The sequence below is a fragment of the Chamaea fasciata genome, unplaced genomic scaffold, assembly GCF_029207755.1.
Source record: "Chamaea fasciata isolate MVZ Bird 193981 ecotype frontalis unplaced genomic scaffold, bChaFas1.0.hap1 SCAF_1, whole genome shotgun sequence".
NCBI lineage: Eukaryota > Metazoa > Chordata > Aves > Passeriformes > Sylviidae > Chamaea > Chamaea fasciata.
This window is the reverse complement of record NW_027094086.1, coordinates 145,446,584-145,467,093: the sequence shown is the minus strand read 5'-3', so window position 1 is coordinate 145,467,093 and position 20,510 is coordinate 145,446,584. Positions and strand designations below refer to the sequence as shown.

The following is a 20,510-nucleotide window of genomic DNA, read 5'->3' as shown; positions in this document are numbered from 1 at the left end:
CCCTGAGGTTTGCCTAGAGCCATCACATGTCCTCCTGCTCTTTTACAGCCTGGCTTGTGTCCAGAGCAAGCAAGCTCTTCCCAAAGCTCAGCATTTGGGCAAGGACAACAATGCTGTACATTGGCTCCTTGTCAGGAAGTCTTGCAAAATACTTCTAACCTTTATTTATTCTGATGTGTTTATCATGGGGTACCACTCCCTTTACCGAAGAATGGGGGATCTTAGACATCATCCACTAAATTGAGTCATTCTTGAAAGAGAAGACTGTGTTACATTTGTCAATTTCACCCTGATTCACGTGCTGTCTCTGACACTAGCTGGGATCCTGGTGAAATGAAACAAAGCTTAGTAAGATTTCCAGCATCCAGATTGAAAAAAAAAATAGATATAAACCACTGTAAAACATTTAACACTTGGATTTCCTTGGTGTTTCTTGATTTCTTTTCACTAGATTCCTAAAATGTATTGCAAACACTGGGGTCCAGAGCACTACCCAGGCTTCTGAGTGCTGTTCTCTGTTCAGAACCCAAAGGACAGCCCAAACCTCCCTGCAGCCAGTTGGAGCTGGTAAAAATTTATATATTTTACACTACGTCAAGGTATGTGTTCTGTTGAGATTTTGATCTTTGGTGGTTGACCAGCTTTCTAGGGACTCCACAAGCGACACATCAATAACACACTTGGCAGGCTGCTTGTTCAGGCCATTTCTCAGTTCACAACTTCTCCTGTTCTCCACCTTTGCAGCTGCTTAAGGGGTCCCAGGGTCACACTGCTCTGAAGAAATTACAGTTGAAATAAGATGCATCAAGTCAGTTGCAGACTACAAGGCAGATTAGCTGCAACAAGGGGATAAATACGTAACAAGAATGCAGGAGGAAACAGAAATAAAAATTACAGTGAAACCAAAATTGGATACACATGAACATTGTCCACAGCTCTGAAACTACAGTCATGAGGCTATAACACACTCAGAAATGTTTCTGCTCAAAGTTTATCACCAGTGTTTTTCATACATTTAGTTTTAATCCTCATACTGTTCTCTTTCCTTAACTAAGACACTTACTAGTTTTTAAATCTGCAATTTCCTAATCTGCCTCTGCCCTTGCAGGAGATTGGCTCAAAGGGAAAGCACCTTTCACCTGTATCTCTCTTCCAAGAGATCTTGCTGCCTCCTATGATTGCTGTTACTACCAACAGGCCCAGTGACACCTACAAGAGAGCAAATTTGCTTTTGCACCCCTCATTTGTACACTTTAAATCCAGAATTTCCTGTCAGGTGTGACAGAACATTTGCTGCATCACAGGATGTTGATGAAATAACCCAAGTGGGTTTAGTGTCTGGTTTGGAGGTCTTCACCCAAAGACAGGTTTAACGTTGGATGGAAGATGGTGCCTTGGAGTGAGGTGTCACTGAGAAGTTCAGCACCAGGAGGTCATGAGCCAAACCCATGACTGGATTACCCATCTGGGCCTGCCATGCTGTGAAAATTCAGCCTGGTTTTGCCAGACTAGAAAGCAAACTCACAAAGAGGTAACTGTGGTTAAAAAGTAACACAAAAGCATATTTCATCTATGGAATTAGTTGCTGTTGATAACCCTGTTCTAAACACCCTCATATAAATTCCAAGTGTTTCACGGAATTAAATTTGGAAGGTTGCTGTACTAGATTTATGACTGATTTTTAACCACTCTAGAGTGCAAAAATAAATAATTATTTAAATATAAAAAAGATTTTTAAAAAGCATTATGTCTGCTCCAGAAATAAGTTACAAATTATTTTGAAAAGAAAATGTTAACATCTAAACCCACTGTAAATAAAACTGATAATGACTATAACTGTGGAAATAGGTTTATGTAGAGAAGCTAGGACAGAACAATTTTTACTGAAACTTTTAGAAGAAGAAATCTGAGGCAGGAAATGCAAAGCAACCTGCTCCAGTAATGCAGTGAGTGCAGAACCAGGATTACTGGATCTTGAGTTCTCTCTCTGTCATTTACTTAATCCCCTTGCAAGACAATCTGTTGCATTCCTGACTGCAACAGAATTTGCTGGTAAAGAAGAACAGGCAAATACATTATTTTTATGCAGAACTTCCAAAGGCATTTTTTAAACTGATGATGATTAGTCCACATAAAGTAATTTTTATCCATGGGTTCCAGAAGCTATATGTTAACTTACTGAAAAGACACGAGCATATTTGCATTTTATAGCACAGAGTAAGTAGTACAGAGAAAAAGGGGTTTTTTTATATAGAATCCAGAGCAAGTACAGCTCCTGGAATTTGACAATTCATAGAAAGTTCTGAGTGAAGTTCAGTAGAGTCACCATACCTGTCTCTGTCATTGTCATTTAGGTCTCTGTTCTACAACAGCTGAACTTCAGACCCCTGGGAAAGGCCACTTTTTGTTGTACCAGAGCTCTGCAAAGTGGCTAAAGTGTTTGTACATTAGCAAAATAGTAGTTAAGTGTCCTGTTATTCCTCTTTAACATTGGACTGGTCTGTTAAGAAAATGGTAAATTGGTTTCTGTTTAGACTGTCAGCCACAAAAATTTGCTATTAAAATGAGCAAAGATATAGAGTATAAGATATCTGTAAATGCACTCCTCTACATATCTGAATTCCACAAAGCTGCCCATTATGAACACTGTTTAACAATTTCCCTGCACCAAAAAAAATGGATACAGAGAACTTTGACAAGAGAGCTGTGAATTGTAACAGGCTGCAGCTGAGCCTGGCTGAGCCTTGCCCCACACGGCCTTTCAAGGCTCCAGGAAACTCCTTCCCTTGCCAGGAAATCTTTTTGTACTGCAAACCAGCTTCAGGAAAGAAAGATCAATACGAAAATGCAATGACCAATGGTGAACTCCTGGCCCCCCCACTGAAATCATCCTGGGTTTTTACCATTGGTAGTTGTAGTATTCAGTCATTGCCCCTACGTCAGGCAATCGGAGCTGGACTGATGGACCACACATTAAATTATCAGCAAGCATCACCTACCGACAGCCTGTTTCCCAAATTACAGACAGAATTCAGCTGAGTTTGTAGGAATACATAAAGAATAAGCCTCTAGGTGTATGGTTGTGAAGAAAACCTGAAAAATGAGATCAAATGCAATGTAGAGACAAGTCTGCAGGGAGCGCAGAACAAAGTGACATGAGAACTTCCCTATTCTCATAGCGAGGGTTTAATCAGATAACGCTGATAATTTAAATACTAACATTGTTAATTATTTCCATGAGGACTTGTCCACCTGGGAAAGTTTTGCCGTTTACTTGAACTAGTCTTGTTATAGTAGGCTCCATTAAACTGTTTTAGATGAGATTTGGTTTCCCTACAAGTAGTATAACCTAGAAGTTTGTTTTAGATCATGGCATAATTTTATGTTGCATTTAACCTGTGCAGAAATCTGGATTCACCTGTTAAAACTTGGGAGAAGTCAGGAAGGAAACTCATAAGGAAAACTTTTTGGTAATCACTTTACTGTGGGATCAGTGATCCAAACTGATACACTCAGCAGCCACATTGTGTCCTTTTAAAAGGAGAGGGGAGCAAGTAGCCAAGCAGCCAGGAGGGAAGTGCCTGAAGTGCCAGCAGGAGAGGATTCACAGCTTGCAGTGAACTAAACTGAGCATGCTGAATAAAGGGAGAACTTGGGTGAGGTTTGAGTGGGAAAGCAAGAACCATATGGTCTGAACTTCTTTAGGTCAATTTATACATATACTCTGCTTGCTAAGCCTCGAAGGACGGAGGACTACATGTTTAACACGCCCTGACCCCATCCCCTTCATGGTGTATTTAATTCATGAGGGGTTTTTTGTTACTCAACAGGCAGCTGAACTCGATGGTTCAAGCTGGACCTGTGACTCCTGAAGCCTCAATACAGCCCCACGTGTCCAGTTGTGGGACCCTGCATTCAGGAAGGACATTGAAGTGCTGGAGAAGGTCCACAGAAAGGCAACGGAGCTGGTGAAGGTCTGGAGCACAAATCTGATGAGGAGCAGCTGAGGGGGCTGCGGGCATTCAGCCTGGAGGAGACTCAGGGGAGACCTTATCACTCTTTAAAACTCCCCGACAGGAAGCTGTAGCCAACCGGGAGTCGGGCTCATCTCTAAAGCAGTCGGCGAAAGGACAGGAGGAAATAGTCTTAAGCTGCACCAGGGGAAGTTTAGGTCGCACAAAAAGCGCGACTAGAGATTGAAATGGGCTTCCCAGGGTGGTGGAGGAGTCACCGGTCCTGGAAGCGCTTAAGGGAAAACTGGACACGGCACTCGATGCCGTGGTGTAATTGGTATGCAGATGCTCTGTCACGGCTTGGACTCGATGATCTCAGAGGTCTTTCCCAACCTAACCGATCCCGTGATTCAGTGTGAGCCGCGCATTTCAGAGATGGTACGAGGAGTCACCCACGTCCGCAAGAGACATCCACAGACCCCCGTCTCTGGGGGAAGGAGTCTGGGCGTCTCTCCCTCCCATTCCCGCTGTTTGTCCAGGCCAGGGGCACTGGTACCGGCACGAGCTCGGCCGCACCTCTCGCAGCCGGGACGGCGAACACTCCTCGTGCCCCGCCCCGGCCGCCATTCCTCCCTCACGGCGCCCCCGCGCACGCGCCCCGCCCACCCCACCGCCGCGCACGCGCCCCGCCCTCCCGCCCCGCGCACGCGCAGGGGGCGCCGGCGTGGCCAACCAGCGGCGCGCGCCGCCCGCCCGCCCCCGCCGCGGAGGAGGGACCGAGGTCCGCCGCCGTCCCAGGATGCAGCGCGGCGGCGACAGCGGTGGCGGCCGCCATGTTGTGCTAGTTTGTTGTTCTCCGGCGGCGGTAGCGGGGCCCGCCGGGCGCTGAATCCGAGCCCTTCCCGGCCCGTGTCCCGTGTCCTTCGCCGCGGCACCGGCACCCGCCGCTCCGGCGGGCGGCACCGCGGCGCTGCCGCGACCCGCGGCCGCCGCCTGGGCCGGGCGAAGAGCCATGGCTGCCGCGCTGGGAGGAGGCGCAGGTCGGTGCTCGGGGGCCGCGCCCGGGGCAGCGGGAGCGCGGCCGGCTCGGGGCGGCGGCGTGCGGGGAGCCGCGGGCTCCTGCGGGGCCTCCCGGCGCGGAGCGGCCTGGCTGGGAGCGGCGCGTCCCGCGTGGCGCGGGGCTGGGGGAGCGGATCGCGGCGAGCAGGAGCCGCCCGAGCACCGCGGGTTCCCGGGAGCGCCGCGCCGGGTCCTGGGAGTTTTCCTCCTCCGGCGATGGGAGGTGCTGTGGGTGCTGTGGGTGCTGTGGCCGCCCGGCCGGGACAAGGCCCGGAGGGACGGCGGCCTCGCCGCGGGTGCGGAGGCCTTCGGGGGACGTGGGTGTGTTTTATTGAAAGACATTCACAGAATTGCGAGGTCATTCAGGTTGGAAAATATCTCTGAGACCACCTAGTCCAACCCATGACCGAACGCCACGGTATCAACTAAACCATGGTACTAAACTGAGTGCCACGTCCAGTCTTTTCTTAAACAGCCCTAGGGATGGTGGGTATTTATTTTTTTTTTACCTAGTTTTTACAGGTGCAGGTGTGTGGCTTGAGTAACACGTCTCTAAACTGCGGTGTAGTTATAAGTTGTTTCATAGTCTATCCAGAAGTAGAAGATCTCCCTTGAGAAGTGTGAAATTAAGTCAGTACTTGACTTCAAGGCTCTCAGGTGTTCGTTCCACTGTGCTTCTGCATGACTACAGACACCTCTACACGCGGCATTTTAATAGCTCAAAACCCTCCGTGGTTCTGATGAAGCAAACCTTAAAATGAAAATATTCGTTTGGGTGATTAAAAAATGTCTTTCAGGGGTCTCTCCGGAGTGTTCAGGAGAGATACAGTTAAGAGGATATGTGTGTTTCTGTGCTTGCTTTCATTAGGATGGGCAGTTTTTGGTAAAGAACGATCAGAATGGTCAGTTGACCCACTTGCCCTTGTCTGTACAAAAGTTTTTGGTGATTTAGTCTCTGTAAGTTGTTGTCAGGGAGGAGAGGAGTGGATGATTCAGTGCTCACTCAGCTGAGGGGTCTGTCTGTGCTCCGTGGTTGGTTTGATGGGTAACAAGGCACACGAACATAATGACATTTTTATGGTAAGTCTTGCCATACATAAAGGTAAATATTACAAAGAAATCCCCAAATTTCGGAGCTGAGTTTGGGAAGAAAGTTAGGAGGGACAGCACTACTGGTGAAAGAGCAAATAGTTTAATACCTTGAGTATTGTTGTAATAGTATTAAATATACTGCAGTGTTGGAATCACTTTTCAAAAATCTTTGTGCTAATTTCTGTAGTTCAGATCTGTGGTTCCACTTGCGGTGTGGAGGTAAGGTTGCCATTCATATACTAGGTGGAAGTTTTTGTGGTTTTACGAGGACAGAGTAATTTAAAAAAAAGTGTCACTTTTGAAGCTTTTTGGTCCTTGTGTTTAAAACTGCTTCAAGTTGGATGAATGTGCTTTCAAGTACAAGGTCGTGTGCTGCAGCAGACAACCTTCAACAAAGTGATGAAACTGCGATTTCAAGGCTGATTTTTGTTGTTGTTGCGGAGTTCCATTTGTGTCCAAGGGTGAATTGGGATCCCTTTGTTCTAAGTGGGCAGGAGCAGTTGTTTGTTCAGCGTTCACACTGTGCTCATCAGTAAATGGTGGCCACTTAAATGGGATCCCTGCCCCACAGAGACAGTGTTTGTTTAGTCTTGGTGATCGCTGTTCCACACTTGCTGAATGGAGGAACCCACAGGTCACACACTTATGTCCGTGTGACTGCTCTGGGAAAATTTCTGCTTGAGGTTGTTAAATACACTTTTAAAGCCCAGTCAAGAAAGCCTAGAACTTACAGAAATGGAGTATTTTGGAAAGGGACTGCTGTCTAAAGTCAGGGGTGGTAGCATGCGAAAGAAGTTCTGAACTAAGTGGTTTTGGTAATTTAAAGTTTTAACCATAGAAACTACTTTTAGGAATGTAGTTTCTGAATTTTTAGAGCGAGGAAAAGTCTTCAAAATATGGACATAATAGCAGCCCACTGTTTTCTTAAAAAAAAAAAGGCTAATGATTGGTAAAATAGTACAAAATAGATGTTGGAGATATAAATTAGTGTTAATTGGATGACAGTGTAGCATAGCAGCTGACAAAACTAGATAGTTTTGGCTTTGAGGATGCAGATTAAAGTTTAAGTCCTCTGTAAGGGTATATTATAGGACTGAGAATGAAACAGCATATATGGACTCATTGGTCGTTTATAATCTTTAAGGCTTTGGGGAAATACTGGTGTGATTGTTAAGAATAAAGCATTCACAAGTACTTTTGTGACCAGATGTGTTGGTGCAGCTAAGCTTTCTAAGGTTGAACGTTAAGGCTCTTTTGGTGTTAGGTTTCACAAACTAGAAAGCTTTGAAGTGATGGTCTGGGAGGTATCTAGGAGTAATTCAAAGTTGCATAACAGTTGGCAGATTCTTTAGCTAATCAGCCTGATTCAACCTGGTTCTAATTCTAGAGTGGGTGCATGTTGAAACAAGAAAGGTGCGTGTGTGGAGTGATGAGCGACCTTGAGGGCTCATAGTTGCTCATTGATAAGGCAATGGTTCCCAAACTTTGTTCCAATTTTACATATGAAAACAGAACCAGAGGAAACACTGAATATTGATTAACATAATCTTAAAAGCTGAGTACAGAGAGGATGGAGGCTTTCTCTTCACAAAGAGCCACCAGAGAAGACAAGGGACAATGGGTACAAGTTGCGCCAGGAGAGGTTTCACTTGCTACAGGAAAGACTCTTTTAGCAGGGAGAATAATCAATCACTGGAAAAATTTCCTCAGGGACATGATGGAACCTCTGTTACCAGAGGCTTTCGGGGTATGTTTGGATAGGGTGCTAGATAAATTTTCTCATCTACGCTCTCTTTTTCATGGGAGATCAGGTGGTGTTGGAGGGTCTTTTCAAACCTGGACTGTTACGGCATTTAATGATCATACAAGGTGACGACCATTTTGTACAGACACTGAAATTTTTTCTTGATATTTACTACAATCAGCGTGAAGTTAGATTTTCGTTTCATTTAGGGAGAGATGGTTACAGGTTGAACAACAAACCATGTCCAAAACAAAGCAAGGGGCACCTTTTCATTGTCTGCCATACTGCAGTAAGGGAAAATTATTGTAAATTTTCTTCCTTTCAGGTTAGTTTACTTCTGATGAATGTCAGTGGCCCGGAAGATTTTGGGTGGGGATGTCCTTGGGTTGTGAGTCATGACATGGGGTGGAGGAGGAGTTGGAGGGGGTCCCGTTGATAGGTGTTCCTTCCTGCTGGCAGCCCTGTACCTGAGAGTAGCAGAGTGGGTGTTCCTTTACCTCTGAGGCTTCATCAGCTTCATTTCGTTGGTGCGTGTACGAGGTTTGCTGTTGCACTCTCAGCAGTGTAAGGACTTGAAAAGCCTCTTGCAAAGCAGTTGATAAGAAGTGGAGAAAAGCTGATAGTGCTAGCACAGCATGTGTGGGACATTTTGTGGGTCACTCTCTAAGGATGTGGTAGATACTGTCCAGTGTGACAGATTCAGTTGAACTTGTGCTTTGGGCTATTCAGCAGTGGCATCCAGGGACTGAAAATAGCTTCTGCATTTGTGCTTAGGTGGTGCACACACTAAAACTCCAAGTCTTAAAGGCCTGTAGAGCTTACAATTGATGGAATAATAGGCTCAGGGGTGTACTAAGAACCAGTGCCCTTAAGTTGCACTTAGTATTGAACAAAGAGCTAGTGCCAAAAAACAATACTACCTCAGTGTGCCTGAGGCAGGGAGATGTCCTTTCAACACAGCAATTTTTTCTCTCTCTGCTTTTTTGGCAAGGTTTCGCTCTTCTGAATGTTTTCAGGTAATCTGAAATAAACTTAGCCTTAGTATCAATTGTTTTTTACAAAAGCCCAGCCGAACTTTATTGTACCAAATACTAAACCTCAGATTTTAGGTCACATAGAATTTGTTGTCCAGAATAATTGAGGATCATGGCTGTCACAGGCTTGACCAGAAACCTCCAAGTTAGTGATGTGATTCGTCCTATGTTATGTTATAGTGCAGCCTCAGTTTTAACTAGTTATAACTTTTGGTTGATGCAAAAGATGCTGGAGAGTTTCTGGAGAATTGCAGTTTGTCATTAGTGTCCAGATCCATTTGGCAAACAAGCTCATGTGGATTTCATTTAAACTCTCGGCCTTCCTTTGCTGTTCAGCATTTGTAAAGCAAGGACTATGGCACTTCTGGTTTTCCAAAGCAAATAGATTTTCTAGTTCCATCACAGTTTGAAAGTAATTATTTTATTATTTGAAAATAATTATTTTTATTAATTTTAAATTTTTTTATTATGAGTGGGTGGGTTTAGGTTTAGATGTAGTTTATTAGTCAAATAAAAAAGAAGAAAAGGCCCTATTTCTTTCAAGCATTGGTTAGAGAATTTCAGTTACAGGCAGCATTTAGTTAGTTCTGACTTTGCATGTTGCTAGTGACTTGCTTTGCATACAACCTCTAAAAAAGAAAGTTGGTTTTGAGGAGATAAAAATAATTTCTTTCCTGTAGAAATTTTCTCTGCCTTTTTTTTTTTTAATAGGAAGCTAATCTCTGTCAATAGTAATAATTTGGAAACAAAACATGAAATACACTAATGGAGGAATGTGGTAGGCAATTGTTAGGTTGTTATAAATACTTAGTCACCAAGTACTTACTGCTTCTATGAGTAATTGTTTACCAATAGCAAGGCTGCCTGGTGTCTGTTCCTGGACAGATTAACTAAACTGTTTGAGTGTGGTGTATTTATGCATGATGTGGTAGTAAGACTGAATGTGATTTTTGGGATGGTGTAAAAAAGTTGATTTTTTTTTGTAATAAGTGGGACTGGATTCGTAGTGAACTTCATGAAGTGTTGGGTTTACAGCACAGACTTGGATTCAGAAATTCCTGTTGACCTTGTGGTTTTTTTCCTGCCAGATGCTGTCAGGATTTGTTACCAGAAGTTCTGGTTCAACTGGTGTTCATAGTACAGTTACATTGCCAGCCTGTGCTACAAGCACAGACATTCCTCATGAAACCTGTTATTCTGTATTGCATAGCAAGAGGTACCAAATTCAGTTTTTACATGGTGTACTCAGGTGCTGAAAATCAAGTTTTTACAATTCCTGTGTGTTGTGTAACCTTTAGCAGTGAAATACGAAGGAAAATGTTTTGTAGAAACATGCTGTTACATAAAAACAATCTGGTAAAATGTTTTTAATCTGGAGTCTTGCTCGTGAAATGCTGTCAAGCTGTCATGTTTAGTGTTTTGAACGGGATACAGCAAGATGGGCTTGTTATATTCAGTATTATTTGAGGAGTAAAGAAATGGTGTTTCTTCACGTGGTAAATGACTTTTTCCCCTCTAATTTTCTGGTTTTTTTTTTTTTTTTTCCTTTTTTTTTTTTTTTTTTTTTTTTTTTTAATTTATTTATTTATTTTTCCTTTACTAGCCCCCTTACCTTTTTTTATTTTGCCTCAAAGCAGCAAGGTTTAGTTACTTCATTGAAAGACCTGTTGGGTAAAGAGTATGTAGGACTTCTTTATCCATTGAACTGTAGGCTCGTTGTGGCATCTCCATCTTGCTTTGGCTAAGGAGAAGTCTTCAGTGCGTTTCAGTGCCTAAAACTACAATAATAAGCTTTGTCTTCGTGAAAGTGCAATGCTAAAACAAACCAGAATTTTGAAGTGTTCAAGTTTGTGAGACAGCACCTGGTTAGTGTTCCAGGAAGCTTTCAGGTGTGGGTCTGGGAGGACTAAAAATGCGGTCATGGAATGTTTCCCTTACTCCACAAGTCTTGGCCGTGTCATTGCAGTGAAATACTCCATCGTAGCAACAGTTGCTATGTGTGACTACCTTTTTAGGCTGTTAGTGCCATTTTAAGATGTTAAGAGCTCTGCAGTGTTCTGCTGATTCACCTCCTATGCTTATGAGACTTGACTGTGCAGCTTAAGGCTTCCATTTTACACAGAAAAATTAGTAAGGATTTTATTGAAGGGGTGTCCACAGAGTTAGAAACTGCCATCAGCACTGTCAGAGAAGAAATGAGGCTTGTATTTTGTGAGTTTCTGATGTGGATGATCTGTTCTCACTGAACAGGAAAAAAAGATACCAGTTTTGGCCATATATCATAAAACTATCATACAAGCTGTATGGATCAACTTGCATCACTGCTAGTGCAGCACCAGGGTAAATATAAATAAACTAGGAACCTTTCTTTTTGTGTGGGGCCCAAGTATATTTGTGTTTATTCGACTTCACAGCTGGCCAGAAGAGCCTTGCATGTTAGTCCTTCTCTGCAGCATCCTGAAAGTTCCCTGCCACTTGGATCACAGTGGTTTTCTTAGAACTGCAGTAGGAGGAGCCAGGTGGTGCATTGTTTTGGTTTTTCCCTCTATAACTGGCCTGTTCTGCTTCCTTATTCAGCTGATGTATTTTTGTTATTTCCATAGGTCTCCTTTGGTTTGCTGTGGTTTTTTTTTTTTATTTTCCTTACTACTTTTTCCTGGAAGTTAGAGGGGGCTTAGTGTGTTTAGAGATCACCCATCAGCATCTTCTGGTTGGTGCTCAGCTGATGCACAAACATCATCTTGGTGAGCTTTGCCATGGGTGCCTGGAATAAGGGAGGAGCCAGGGCCTCCTGTGTCTCAGCAACAGTTGCTGTGTACGGCTGTACCCAGACTGCTGGAAGAAATACAGAACTTCTTCCCTGCCACAGACAATTTAATGCTTTGAAAGCTTATTTTCATGGAGTCCCACCATCCTTTTTTTTTTTTTTTTCCCTACTATTTTCCACACAGTAATACTAAGAATCATTTTAAAAAGAATTAAACTTTGGCTTTTGCTCTCAGTGGCTGTGTATGTACTCTGCCGGTGCTGAGTGGTTTTATTTCTGTACAAGTTAATGTTTTACTGGCGTTTAACCACCTGTGACACAAACATTGACTTAGACGTTTCTCAAGGAGTAGCAGCTATGAATGTTACATTGATTGTTATTTACTGGTGTTTTGCAATGTTATTGCCTAGACAGGTCGAAGAAAAATAAAAGTCTATGTGGTTTCAGAAATGGAGAGAAAATGATGCCTCATGAGGTCTGTTAGGTATCACATCACATTGCAGGTGCAAGGCCTGAGTCCATTTCAGGGCTGCTGTCTCACAAATAAAGCTGGCACAGAATTTATTTGCAGACGTGTGACTGGTGTGACCTCATTTTCTGAAGGAAGGCTACAACCTGCTCTGGGCTCTGACAGTCCTTAATGTCAAAATGGCATAATTTGTAATGCTCATTGTCAGTGTCAGCTGTCACAGGCAAATAAGCATTAAAAAGAAAAGCTGTCTCCTTCTGTCCTGAAGATCTTTATATCATGTGTGTTGAGATGGGGAGAGAAGAGATGAGAGCAGGGTGCTGAATGTGGAGCAGTTCTTGCAAGCTGTGGTCGCTACAGGCAAATGGACCAGTCACTTTTGAGGATTTTGTGTGCATCCTGCTAGAGGGCAATGGAGGAAAAGAGCTTTGCTGGATGTAATTCACCTTTGAATTTTGGTAGAAGTTGCTCATAAATATGGACTAGGATGTGAGAAATTTGGAGGTTGGGAGAGCTGGAGGTTGGAGGTTCCTGGTGTTGGCTGAGGGGTGAGAGTTCAGGTCCACACTAGAAACTTGCCAGGAACTTGGGCCATCCTTTTCTATAGTTCCTTCATTAGCAGCAGTAATAGGCTGAAACGTTTTTATGGCTGTGAAACTTCAATATCTGGGTTGGAAAAGTCAACTGTGAGTTGTATCAAAAAGTGTTTGATTGTGCTATGGAGAGAAGAAGGGTTTGATGTGTAATTTTGCATTGTCTAGATTTAACCCTGGCTGATGTGAAGCTCCATCTCTGGAGGGATTGTGTGCCAAGAGCTCAGATCTTAAAGTGCTTTTAGTTTTGAATATAAACTAGTATTATATAATACTATAAATATCTAGTGCTAAAGAGGTGCCTGACATGAAGAAGTACATCTTGCTAGCAGGCATAGCCTATAAAGAATTTACTGTCTTCCTGATGCTGGTCATTGTCTTGAGCTGTGTTAGGCAATATGTGGACACTTACTGTTATTTGGGTTGCTACCAAACCAGTTGCTCACCTTAAAAAAGAATCTTTGGTGGTGGTTACATCAAGTCAGTGGATTACTGTAATCCTGCTATAAGAACAGTGTCAGTGCAGTGTCAGTGTGCATTTATTTGTGCCCTTAAAATGTCAGTGCGCTAAGATAGTCACTGCAGCATGGTTTAAAATGACCACAGGGAGAGCAAGGTGGCCTTTTTTTTTTTTTTTTTTAATCTTCAGAGACCACAGAATTACTTAATTTAGTGTTCAAGAGGAAGATGGGAAATACTTGTATATTTGTTTGGCTTTCCTCTGTGAGTGAAATAGGAATTGTGTAGGAGGTTGCAGTATGTAGATGTTTGAGCAGAGAAATGTGAAACAACTGTTTTCAGTGGTTTTAGCTCATGTAAATCAGTTAAAATATAAAAGATTAATTAAAATATAGACATATCTGTTGATAGTAAAGGAAAGAACCTCATCAGGGAGATTTATTTCTACCTGCTGTTTCAAAATAAAGGAGTTGCCACACTTCTCATGTTGCATCATAATTCATAGTGAGCACTCTTTCTTTCATAGCTATTTATGATTGAAATTTCTGGTTTGAATGTTCTTAATATAGTGATGTTTTTACCTTCTTTTAAACTTCCATCAGTCACTAACACTGATATTTTGATAAGATGAAGTGAGAAATGAATAGGTTTGTCATTGCATATGGGAAATATTCACTTAAGGATACTGGGCTGAGTTTAAAGAGCTGAAGACAGATTTGGTTTTGGAGCTTTATTAAAGAAACTGACCAAAAAAACCCCCAGTTGAATAAAACAGTTGCTCCTTGGCAGTGTACTTGGTCAAAGAGCTGAATGCAAATAGATTTGGGAGGGTGAGTGGATTTATGGTGTCTTAGTGATCCCAGTTTGGAGTGTCAGACTGCAAGGGCTGGATTGCTTGACCTCCTGTGTTCTGCAGACCATTAAACTGCAGCAGGTTTCCCTCTGTGTTGAGCATAACTTTTAACTGGTCATTTGTTTGATTCTTAGCAAAGTTCTTAAAATGTGTGGAAAGAAAGTGAATCCAGGTGTGCATTCTCTGTTGGGCTGTAGTCAGAGAAGGGGAGAGTGGAGGTCGTGTGTGTGTGTGAGGGTGTGTGCTTCCAGTTTCCAGATGACAAGACATGATGTCTGAGCAGAGCAAATGACCTTTGCATATTCTTGTAGAGAAATAGAAGTTTTTATATTTTTAAGTAGCAAAATTGTCATTTGCAAACTATGCTGTGCAAGAGGAAGTGGTGGGCTAAATTAGGGTATTTGTTGAGAGAAATATGGAGCAGCAGTGTTTTCTTGGAAGGAAAGTCGACGTTTAGGTACAGAGTGTAATTGCTTCAGTGACTTCTGGTGGTTTTGCTGCCCCAGTTGAGGTGATTGATGGTCCTTCCACCTGACTTCTCTCTTCTGTGTCACACTGCTGCTGCTGACCTGGCCTGCCCTGCCCTGACGTTTACTCCTGTTTTCAAAGTGCTTTTGCACCCTCAGTGTTCATGGATGAGCTTGTGGCCTCCAAGGCAAGCAAAGGTTTGGCAGATGGTGTTACCTTCACCTCCACTGCACCTCTGTTCCGTGCATTTCTGGGCAGCTGCTGTTTCTGGAATGACCTTCATTGGCAGAATTTGCCAGTGATTTAGCTCATGCTCTCTTTTCCTTGGGTGATCCTGGTTGCAAGAGTGAGAAGAGGCAAAGCTGTGTAGTACATTCTGGGCTTTTTTTATTGTTGAAGAATGGAGATGTGTGTAGATAGTGGCTGAGCATAAGCCAGAAGCATGCCCAAGTGGCTGAGAAGACCATCTTGGTTTGTGTGTGTGGCCAGCGGGGCAAAGGCTGTGATTGATCATCCCTTTTTACTCCATACTGCTGAGGCCCCACCTCAAATCATGTGTTCAATTTTGGGCATCTCACTACAAGAAAAACACTGAGGTGCTGGAGTGTGTCTCGAGAAGGGCAGGGAAGTTGGTGCAGGGTGTGGAGCACAAGTCTGACAAGGAGCAGCTGTGGGAGCCTGGAGAAAAGGAGGCTCAGGAGAGACCTTCTAGCTCTCTACAACCCCCTGAGAGGAGGCTGTAGCCAGTAGGGTTTGTCTCTTCTCCCAGGTAACATGGGACAGGGTGAGAGGAAATGGCCTCAAGCTGTGCCAAGGGTGATTTAGATTGGGTGTTTGAAAGGATTGTAAAGCTTTGGAACAGGCTTCCCAGGGAAGTGAAGTCATCAGCCCTGGAAGAGTTCAAAAAACTTGTGGTTATGGCATTTGAGGACATGGTTTAATGAACATGGTGATGGAACCAGGTTGATGGATGAACTTGGCAGTCTTCCAGGTCTTTTCCAACTGTAATGATTCTATAATTCTATTGCTGGTATTCATCTGTTTCTTCATGTTAATTGAAAAAGGTATTTTTGCATTTTCTGAAAAACCTGCATACCCCCACACCCACCCAGAGAACCCCATCTGTGTAGTTGCTTTGGCAACCTTTTATTTCAGTAAGAATTATTTAATGTAGTCACCTTTTTTTTTTTTTTTTTTTAACAGATGATGACTTTGATCAGTTTGATAAGCCTGGTGCAGAAAGGTCTTGGAGAAGAAGAGCTGGAGATGAAGACTGGGACAGGTAGGTAGAATTTTTTCATGTTCAGTTTCTGTATGCTGAATTGCATTGTTCTGTTTTCCCATTCTGGCATTCTGTACTTTAACATTTAGAGCAGTTCACATTTAGATTCTAATGAAGATGTTGGTGGTTTTGCATGTGTCAGCCAGTGCTAGATCGTGCCAAACATGTGCTTGCCTTGAGGAATATGGAACATTGTGAAGAGATGCCATTTAAAATTGGATAAATACAAAGTATTTGTGGTGTGTAATTTTGCAATTAATGTTTTGGTTTTGCTTTTAAATATTTAGTAGACCTAGGTGATTTAAGTAGAATTTACTAGTACTTGAATCTGCCCAAGATTTTAATTTTTAAAATCTTTTTTACTTTAACTTGATGTTTAAATTCTTATCCTCAAAGTTCTACTTCAGTTTTAAATTGGGGAAGAGGAGGAGAGCTTAGGCATGGGCTTCTTCAACAATACAGCTGTTTTAAAGATGTAGAAGTGCATGTGCTCTGAGTTATTTTGGGGAAGAATGTGTGTTCTTTTATGAGACAGGAATCAAGCTGATAGCTACACTGGTCTGCTCTTTCTGTGAAAAAAACTTTTCACTTATTTCTGTTATTTTTCTATGATTTTTTTTTAGTAGTAATCTTGTTCAGACTTTGCCAGTGGTTTTCACTCTGAAAGGGAGAAAAAAAAATATCCCAAGTAGATTTCTGTCTTCTCTAATAATCACTCAAGTGATTGTAGTAAACAAATTTTACTGTAAGTAGTTTTCCACTGAGCTGAGCCCTTGGAGTAAATGAATTGCTGTACATTTATTGTCATTCCAGAGGCATTAGTTTCCTCTTCCTTGGTATTCTGCTAGGTTAAGTGGGTAGTTTTCATTGCTGCACGAGGTGAGATGTGACTGAGGAATTTGGGCAGTAGCTCTGGTGTGTACAGGGTGTTCTGCTGTTTGCTGGTGAGCAGTGTCTGCTCTCTGCCAGGCCAGTACAGCTCTTAGAGGGTTGGATGCTGAAGTGTACCAAGGAGCTGCTCTGGTTTGAGGGTGCAATTAAAATAACTTCCTCAGGCTGGGTCATCCCTGTGCTGCTTCCTGTCCCCAGGATTGGCTATTCAGAAACCTTAAAATCAGTATTGCAGGCAGAATGTTTTGTATTAGAATATTTTCTGAACTTTTGGCCTTTGTTGTGTGAATGGGTGGGCTCTTAGCTGCTGACTGGTCACCTTTGGGTTTAGCTGCCCTACTCATCACTTGAGAAAATTTGGAAGAGTCAAGCAGCTGTTGCATCAGAAGTTGGAAGCTTTCACCCAGTAGTAAACTCCTTGGGCAGAGCTGGTTCTAGTAGGGCTTGGCAGTAGTTTTAGAGGATTTTTACCAAGTGGAGACTTCGAAGTATACAAGGACTCAGTTTTAGAAAAGTGTTTTAATTTGTGTTTATTATTAGCTGTATTTAATTAAAGAGAGATGATCATAAATTCAGTAGTGAAATTATGAGGGAAGTGGTTTCAGGAGCAGAGCAGAAGATTCTGCAGTTTCATCTTGCTGATTATTTCAGAAATTTTATTTTAAACTGTATCTAATAAAATACTATTTGCATGTGTTGGAATATTTTTTAAAATATTATTCAAATTGCAAAGCTGTCTTTGTAAGTGTTGAGTTCTGTGGGTGTCTTGGCAATTACAAATGCTGTCATGGGTGTGTTGCCCATTGTAATTGCTTGGGGGTTTTGCCTGCTGGCCTAATTCAGTATAGGACATAGTTTCTTGAAGATGGAAAAAGGGCTGGAAGAACACAGAAGTCTCTGTGTTTTAATCCTTCATGTGTTGTTTTCAACTGAAGCATCGTTGGGTTGGGGGAGAGATGAATGAGTTCTGGTAATCACACATCTTCATCAACCATCAGCTCTTACTGTGTTGTTACTTGACTTGAGTCCCATCCCTCAGGCACTTAAATAATTTTGAATTTTCAGATCTCTGTCCTTTCTCAAATCCTGGAGGGTGTTAACTGAGGGTCGGAAGGCCCCAGTTGTTTGGGAGTACAAATGTAACGTTGTTCTTGGAGAATTTTCCCCCTTTTTTAAAAGTTCTTTTCCTGAAACATTCGTGTCCTTGCTACTGCTCAGGTTTAGTGAGGCATGCTTATGAAGTTGGAGACTTAAAAGGGCCAGTGTGACGTCTTTATCATGTTAATTTTTACTTTTATCTCATTAAGTAGCCCAAAGCTCAGGTTTGGGAAAACCCTGCATTTCTGGTGCTCTCCTTCAAGATGACAGAGCAGATTTAGCAGCTGATTTTTTGATGAAATTCACTTGTTCAGGCCCTTCGTTAAGATTACTGATTTCTCTGTGCTGGCTGAAGACTTTCCAGTTTTTTTTGTCTGCTATTTTTTTTGTTATTTTTTTCTTATTTGAGAAAGCTAAATTTATTCAGTGAGAAAAATGTTGGGTATTGGAAGTTGAGAAAGGGGAGGAAAATCTCTTCTATGTGAGAGCAGCAAACCCAAAGTCATCTTAACCTAGAATTTTCTAATATTGTGGTTTTGGAAAGACTTTTGTGTCTTGATGATAGCCAGGGTGAGATGCTTTTGGAACTAGTATAGATGTTTACTTTTATTTCAGTTTACTTTCTGTGGATTTGTGTGACATCAAATTGCAACCATTCATTTTTGTCTAGTTCTCTCAGCTAGCCTAGGATCTGTTAGTGTCTATTTAGGGATTTTATGTTTGGTTTCTTCATGATTCTTTTGTTTGCTTTGTTCTTTAACAGTCGGATTTAATCCTTGTGGTCCTTCTTTTTTCTGTAGACAACTTCAGATTTGGCTACTTTAAAGGAGCTTGAAATAGTTCCATTTTACAGTGCAGGCTTTCCCCTATTTTGTTTATTGAAGAAGTTACTCATGATCATTTTTCTTCTTCTAATTTATCAATGAAAATACTGAATGACATTGAATATTTTAATAGGTTTTGGGGGGCACCCTGTGAACTACTTTTTGCTTCTTTATTTATATCCTAGTGTTAATTTTTTTGACTGTCAAGCAATAGGCCAGAGTTTCTGAAACTCTAGAATATGTTTGCAGTTAACTCACAGATCAAATGTTAATTTTTTTCTAAATAATCACATCAAGAATGCTTTTCAGTAATGTGGTAAATAGGCCTAGGTATGTTTAGATAATTAATCTTTCACTTTCTTTTGCATTCTTTTCCCTAATCTAAATTTCTTGCTAGCTGAACTTGGTTTTTGTCTTGGAATGCTGCTGTAAATATGCTCTTGCCATCTCTTGGAATTCTCTAGTGCAGTTTTATTAAAAGCTGTCAAAGGAGGACCATAGTGCTGGGAAATATTTTCTAACATTTTTGTGCATTTGTCACATTACTGGCAGTTGAAAAGATGAGTGATTTTTCTTTTTTTTTAAAGAGACTAAATTGGAGTAGGAAATTGTTCTGCAGCTATTTCTGTTACATAGAGTTTCCTGTCTGAAAGAAAACTGAAAACTGAAATTCGAGTCAGTTTGCTCTTTGAAATGTGTGATATGTCTTATCTCCTAGTTTTTGTTTAATATTACATTGAGTACAAAACAATTGCTATTTGTTAATGTTCAGTCATTCCTGGAACTATTTTTTATCAAAAACAGTAGATAAATTCTGTATACTGATGATACTGTCCTATTTAAGGCTTAATTGGTGTATCATTGGTTTTTTCCTAGCCCACAAGATTTTTACAACCCTCACTCCTCCTTCTCTCCTGTATTATCTCTATAGTAATTGGCTCTGAAAGAGATTGATCCATCTGCAAAGCCAACTAATTTATGTTTTGGGATTGCCTCCCTATTTTCATGTGTTTGCCATGTAGTCTTAAAGAACTCTTACACAAATTCCATTTCAGTTCATCCAGGCTATTCTCACTTGGGATGATTTGATTTTTTTTTACCACCTTAGTCATGGTGGTTTTTGTTTTCCTTTGTTTTTTTCAAGGTGTGCAGGTAGAAATAATCTCAAAGTAGAGCTCATATTTCAAATCACTGTCATCTCATTTTAGTATTGGTACCCATATTCTAATACATGCTTCTGTCAGTAACAAGTGTTTATTATAGAAGGGGAATCTGGTCATCCCTGTCACCAGATAATTCTTTCACTGAAGGGAGAATGAAATAAAGCAGTTTCTCTGAAGTTTAGCTGCCCTGGAGTGTAGTTCTTGGTATTGAATCATATTTAAGGGGCCATTACACTGTGATGGCAGAAATGTTGTAAACCAATATTTCTGTGCTTCCTGATTTCTTGGGCACAGATATAAAACTGATGAAACATCCGTTTGATTTTGTCACACTACAAATGTGTGTTTGACCATACCCTCGTCTTGAGGAGAAGGGGATAAAGTGTTTATGAAAGATCAAGGCCTAAGCCTGGCCTTTAGGAAAGATCCAGGCTCCCAAGCCAGCCAACTTCCCAGGCTCCCAGCTCCTTGCTGAGGTGCAGCTTGGGCCACCTGGACACTGAGTCTTGCCCACAAGACATTCCTGTCTCAGGTCCTCCCTGGGGAGCTGGAAATCAGCAATTTGGACAAAAGTGAGTTTGGACAATGTGTCCAAATGGTCTTGGAGTGAAGGCTCTAGAATGGCTCTGTTTTGGCTTGTCTAGGTTTCTCTGCTGTGTTTAGTCACAGGGATATGGAAAGGAGGGTATATAGAAATGAAGTGACTGTGCAACAGCAGATTTATTTAATATGTATGATCTGTTGTTTCACTGAAAATCCAT

General features: G+C 41.9%; 1 protein-coding gene across 6 annotated transcripts in view; it reads left to right on the top strand.

Annotated features, from left to right (window-relative positions):
• The first annotated feature begins 4,772 nt into the window (after window positions 1–4,772).
• RBM33 (RNA binding motif protein 33) overlaps window positions 4,773–20,510 on the top strand; it is a 96,321-nt gene continuing 80,583 nt past the window's right edge. For 5 of the 6 annotated variants that reach the window (XM_066200892.1, XM_066200883.1, XM_066200874.1 and 2 more), the window contains exons 1-2: window positions 4,773–4,993; window positions 15,695–15,773. In XM_066200892.1, the coding sequence (XP_066056989.1) occupies window positions 4,966–4,993; window positions 15,695–15,773 (107 nt within the window). In that variant the 5' untranslated portion in view covers window positions 4,773–4,965. Of the gene's footprint in view, window positions 4,994–15,514; window positions 15,556–15,694; window positions 15,774–20,510 lie in introns of those variants that run through there. The other variant, XM_066200865.1, reaches the window with a different exon arrangement.